Consider the following 6356-nt stretch of genomic DNA (forward strand, 5'->3'; position numbering starts at 1 on the left):
AAAAAAATAATATATATATATATATATATATATATAATATATCATTAAATATAATTAAGCAAAATTTGTTATTAAACGTTAAATGTCAAATCAATATTGTGTCTATTAATAATATCCTTCATTTTCTCGCAATGTAAAAAAAAATATCCTTATCTAATAATCTTCTGTATTTTTGTATAATTCCTAATTATACAAGGTGTTTGATAAATAACGATAAAACTCTCGCATTGAGGTAGAGCGGAATCGAAAAGTCTTCTATCATTTTGCAATTTTTGCAATAATTAACAAGATATCAATTACTAAAAATTACCAAATACTGATTTTCAATACTTAAGTGCTATCAATTTTACAAAAAACAGTAAGCGACAAAAATTATTTATTTTCTTCTCATAGAGCCTTATAACTCGAAAAGTACTTCATGAAAAATTATTTTATTATAGTGTTTTGGAAAGCTCTCAAGGTATGCTACAAGAATATATAATGAAAAATAGGAAGTTCCACTTAAAAAATTCAAAATGATATTGTTTTGACTTTGGTCAGTGCCAAGATCAGACTGATCAGATCACTAAATAGATTATTTAGAACCCCGTAACTTTTGTCTGAAACATTTTTTTCTAAAATGCTCTGTTTTCGAGCATAGAGATAAAAAGGATGTACAAGGTGTCTGGGACACCTGGTATTGGCAACTATTTTTACCAACATAAGAAAATGCGATACTACAAAATTTTGAAAAAATTCTTAAAATTCTATGAAAAAAAAAAAAATAATTTTTGTCTTTTGCCGTTCTGTAAAATTGATAATAATTGAGTAAAAAATTATTGAAAATCAATATTCGATGAGTAATATTTTTAGTAATTAATGTCTTGTTAACTATTGCGAAAATTGTAAAATGATAGAGCATTTTTCGATTTAGTTTAGTCCTCTTTACCTCTGTGCGAGAGTTTTATCGTTACTTATCAAACATCTTGTATATATATCTTCACTATCAAGCAATTAATGTTTGTAATAATTGACTGAATAATCCAACACTGCCTATATTTATTATTGTAACAGATATTAGACACGAATCTAGACAAAAACAAAGAATCAATTAAACATAGCTAAAAGCGAGTTAAATTGTTGGAGCTTGCCTATCATCAGGTTGGTAAACTGGTAACATGTACGTTAAATTTCTTTTTATATGTTTTATTCTGCAAAGGAATATTAGAAGAAAACTAGAACGCATTGTAAATTTAAGATACTAAAAACTTGAAAGATTAAAGTAAAACACATATTATTTATATAATAGCAAAAACTTTTGTTGCCTTAGTTTTCGACACAAACTGTTATAATAAGCGGCTGACGAAGCTTGAAAAATACGCCGTCGAGTCATTAATCAAATCTGCAAACCTACGTAAATAAGTAGTGGAACTGTATAAACAATAGAGCACTCACGACAATTCGAATACGTATGCGCACCTATAAGAATCGCAGATAACAGACTGACTGAAAGGTTGATTGCTTGATGAGTCCGGATTGGATAATAAAACTCTTCATTCTCTATCTAGCTGGAGCAGAGGTGTTAATTAAGGTTAATTAACATTTTGCTTTTTAATGCAGTTAAACATTGTTCACATTTTGCAGGATTGCAACGATATGCAATAACGTATATGATTTGAGAAAAATTTTGTGATAGGCTTGAAAATTTAATAAAAGAGTAAAGAAAGTAATAAAGTTTTTTTATTTGTTTCTTTTTTCTCACAAGATTCAGAGAGAATAAGAATCATTTTGCTTTTATAAAATTACAAAAGTAATACGATTTATTTATATTTAAATTTGTGAAAAAAAAGAGAGAAATATTTAATTTTTTTTTTCCCAAATAGAAATCAAATTTTTGAGGAATAGATGACTACAAACGGCTGTAGAAATATAAAAGAAATTTTGTTAGAATGTTTCGATCATCGATTTTTAATTCTGAAATTCAACTGTTAATTAATATCATCTCTCTGTTTTTTTCATGGAAAGTTAATATTTATTATTCGATGATGTTGCTTGTGACAATGCGGCGCAGACAGTATGCAAGCATAATGCAATATGCATGCGATTTGAAAAGAACTTTGTGAAATCAAGTTTTGGAATAAAGCGGGAAAAATCATTTCGATTCATGCCCTAATAAAATTACAAAAGTAATACATTTATATTTAAATTTCTGAGAAAAAAAAAAGTTTAGAGAGAGAAATATTTAACTTTTTTTCCCAATCCAAATTAAAATCATTTTCAAAAAACAAATGGTTACAATCGTAGAGCCGTAGGAAATTTTGTTAGAGTTAGAAAATTTTTGTGATCGATCATTTTTAAACTCTAAAACTTAACTGCTTTCCTTAAATCTTTTGAAGAATCATGTCCATCGGCATCGAAGATTTCGAAGTGACTACTTTTGCTGAGCTTCTTGCGCTTCGTGCAATAACATATGTTATATACGCAAGAATTTAGGCGCGCGTGTATGTGTTCTTTAAATAAACCGCACAATTTCATAAATATTCTCATCATCTCATAGGTTCGACAACGATCGTGAATCTCGCAGGTCAAATATTGACTCGGTGCGCGCTCATGCAGCTCAGCCTTCTATTACTCCGCGCGACGGAAACACATCATCTATATCTCTCTCTACCTCCTCACGGCTAATTAATTCGTTAATTAAATAACCGATTATTGTCGACTTGCAAAGTCGCTTCGTTCTACAAATAAATAAAAAAAACTTTTATTTCTTTTGTGTACAAACTCATTTTCAATTTTTCAGCTCGGTTAATCTTCAGATATTTCTTTCATCTTTAAAATACGAAGAATTGATTATTATGTATAAAATGAATCGCGATTCAAATACATCATAATTATCTAGAAAGTTCCAATATTTGTATGTCACCGTTTGCATTTGGAATTAATAAATGCATTTAAAACATTAGATAGATAAGAGTATCATGTATTTAAATAGACAAACACCGTTTGTAATTTTCCGCTTTAATTTTCTTACTTGTAAGACAAAAGGTGCGTTCGAGGAAACGCTGATGTTATTTACTTATTATTCTATCTTCATCGTTTATTAACGATGAATGATTATTAAATAAGACGTAAAACAAAAATAGAATGATACAAATAGCATTAATAGTGTCTGCCTGAACGCATTTATAGATTGATCATACATAAATCACTTCACTAAAAGTATCCACAAAATTTGCATTATTCTTTCTAATTATTAATACATGATGTAACATGCTTTATGCTTCATATGATGACTTCATTATATCTTCATAAAAATCACGTACCGTTATAACAACCACACAAATAATTTTTTCTTTGTTCTGTTTCAAATTATCTGTACGCCTATTTGTTTTTTTAAGCGCTGGTGAATTATAGATGTTCCGATTTGTTCGATACACACGCATGTATACACGATCGAATATGCTCTAACTTATTTTCCCGTTCCCGTAATATGCGCAAGACCTGATAGCGAGATAAGCCTTGATAAGATTAACGCCTTTCTGGCAATGCCTATCCAACAGATAAAACCTCCAAAGCACAAGCATATGTGTATTCAAGATTATAATTTTATATTTGCAAATAAGGCTTATTATTATTTGATTTAATAAAATATATTCATCTAGGTCATTGTATCGATGACTTACATTTTTTGCGGATGAATATATATAATATTAGTTATGGGAAAAAGTTAGTGGCGTTTTTTTAATGCTATCTAACGGAAAAACGCCACGAACTTTTTCTCACACCTAATATTAAATCATAAATATACGTACGTATTATATCAATCTGTTTATTTGAAAATACTGGTTGGTTTCAATAAATTTATTTCTTCTAACATTCCTTCAATAATTTATTTGCGTCGTACGTAAGTTTTTCTATGTACAAAGTAACATAAAGATATGAAAAAGCATCAGAGACCTCTTTTATAGTACGGATGTCAATTTGTTATATCAATCTGCAAAAAGAAAGAACAAGAAATTACATTAGAATATTTATTAAATTTGACATTTCCGCGAAAGAATTTTTCTATTATTATACATTATTCTTAATTCTTTATATACTTTATATATTAATTGCAAACTTATGCATTTATAACGCGATAAGAATAATTACAAAAATTGAGACAATTTATCATTCTGGAAAATAACATAAGTGAACATCAAATGTGCAACATGAATGAGATGTATCATTTTCCGTAATTTTTCATTTCTAAATCCGGCAGCGAGATTTTTGTATTCCATCAGATTCATCTACGTTGTTTAAAAAATAGCTAAAAATGGCGTGTTTTTTTATACTTTTAATTTCAATTCGGAAAAATCTGATACAAAAATTTCGCTGTCGAATTTAGATTCATGAAAAAGCTACGAAAAATTATATTTATGTTGCATATCTAATGTCTATCTGTATAATTTATTTACAAAAACGTCGTATTAGCCAAATGGGCAAACAGAATAGAGATCATTTCTCTAAATTTGTAATAAATAAAATCTTCGAATTACTTCACTGCACTAGTATTAACTATATATTATTTTTACTACAATATATTATTTTTATGTAATAACAATATTTTTTTTATAAAGTAAAAAATTCATATGATAACTCATAAATTTCGACAAAAAATTATCACATTATTCAATTATAATATTTATATAAAACAGATGGTACTCTTATTATATATTTTACATCTTATAAATCCTATTTATAATGTGTATAAAATTTATAACAAATTACATAAGTTAAATAAAATTTGTTATCATATATACATATATATACACATACATATATATATATACATACACACATGCGCGCGCGCGCACACACACACACACACACACACACACACACACACACACACACACACACACACACACACACATACATATATATATATATTTATGTGCGTCCTTATCGCAGTATCTTTTTTAGATATATAAATGTTATGCAGATAGATATAAATGTTATAACGTGAAAACTAACTTTTTTAATTATAACACTACTTTAAATATTGTTGCAACAATAGCAGTAATGAAATATATGGTAAAAATATTCAATTATGACTACTATTTAGCTAAATACTATTTAGCTATTTTTACTGAAATATGTACACACTCTTACGCCGCATGTTTCCATCTATTCACACGATGTAACGACAAGCCTCCATTATTCCAGGCACAGTACATCACTGCAACCCCTGCTGCAATAGCGCCTGCAATACCAGCTTTTCTGATCCCAGCTAAAATAAAAAAATACACATCACTTTATTGTAAGAAATGTAATTTTTTCTTCTTATTCTAATATATGTATTACTCATTTATTACAACTTGTAATATGTAATATATTTTAACTATGTAATATATTTTTCATTTGCTACAATAACTGAAGAAAGTTTTTTAAAAAATAAATTTAGATATTTTGAATCATTAATTTTAAGACAATAATTGTAGAAGAATAAAAGTATACTTTTAAAGTAGATTTTTTCTATTTATATGTTTCTGTTCTTTTTTTTACAATTAAAAAATAATTTTTAAATTATGTTGTAACAAATGATCAATATGTCCATACCAGGCGATCTGAATACTGCAGCACTCGTAGCAGCTGCAGCTACTGTATTCAAACTGTCGTCGGTTCCTCTGAGCCAAGTTAGACCTATTCCAGCACAGGTGTACATTATCATAATCACACCGAGTGAATTTGCCATACTAGCGCCACCTTTCATAACATAATTAATCAATCTGGAAAAAAGATACATACATGCACAATTTTTTAGGTATCAAAAGGAAATAAATAACAAAAAATAATAACGCACTGTGTTCTTCTGAGTTTGCCTGTCTCGCCAGCAATAGATGTCGCCTTGACACCTCTGTATAAACCTGACGCACCACCAACCCCTGCGCCTGCTATGCATGCAGCTCCAATTTGACTGAAAGCTAACTCAAAGCGGCCTCTTTGTTTCATAGCACCATCGGGAAATATAAATTCTGGCTGACTGACAGGAAGATATGATGGGTCAAAATTTAAATATGGGCTAAGTGAAGCTAAACCTTGTTGTGACGTGACTGAAAAATAAAATTAAAGTTTCTTAAGCAAGCAATATAAGATACCAAGAGACTTATTTCTTGTTCATAACTTATATCTCATTAACTCTGTTTATTATAAATTCTCATGTATCTTTTATATAACAAGACATATTATTTTTATAACACAAGTAAACAAAGAAAATTTTATGTTATTTCTATATATATATACGTGTGTGTGTGTGTGTGTGTATATAGAAAAAGATGAAAAGTTAAATTAAGATTAAAAATAATCTACATAATATATGTATAAATATGTGTATA

The 6356-nt window shown here is 28.4% G+C and overlaps 2 protein-coding genes across 4 annotated transcripts in view; both read right to left on the reverse strand.

Annotated features, from left to right (window-relative positions):
- Window positions 1–2425, reverse strand: part of LOC108685058 — a 5997-nt gene extending 3572 nt beyond the window's left edge. The window contains exons 1-2 of one of the 3 annotated variants that reach the window (XM_018189677.1): window positions 2353–2425; window positions 1459–1543 (exon numbers count right to left, since the gene is read on the reverse strand). The gene's annotated coding sequence lies outside the window, so the exon portion shown is untranslated. Of the gene's footprint in view, window positions 1–1434; window positions 1544–2352 lie in introns of all 3 variants that reach the window. The other 2 variants (XM_018189678.1, XM_018189679.1) reach the window with 2 other exon arrangements.
- Window positions 2426–3859: 1434 nt separating this feature from the next.
- Window positions 3860–6356, reverse strand: part of LOC108685059 (mitochondrial import inner membrane translocase subunit Tim23) — a 3438-nt gene continuing 941 nt past the window's right edge. The window contains exons 2-5 of the mRNA XM_018189680.1: window positions 5825–6074; window positions 5581–5750; window positions 5128–5251; window positions 3860–3973 (exon numbers count right to left, since the gene is read on the reverse strand). Of these exons, the coding sequence (XP_018045169.1) occupies window positions 5130–5251; window positions 5581–5750; window positions 5825–6074 (542 nt within the window). The 3' untranslated portion in view covers window positions 3860–3973; window positions 5128–5129. The remainder of the gene's footprint in view (window positions 3974–5127; window positions 5252–5580; window positions 5751–5824; window positions 6075–6356) is intronic.

The sequence above is a fragment of the Atta colombica genome, unplaced genomic scaffold (assembly GCF_001594045.1).
Source record: "Atta colombica isolate Treedump-2 unplaced genomic scaffold, Acol1.0 scaffold145, whole genome shotgun sequence".
Taxonomy (NCBI): domain Eukaryota; kingdom Metazoa; phylum Arthropoda; class Insecta; order Hymenoptera; family Formicidae; genus Atta; species Atta colombica.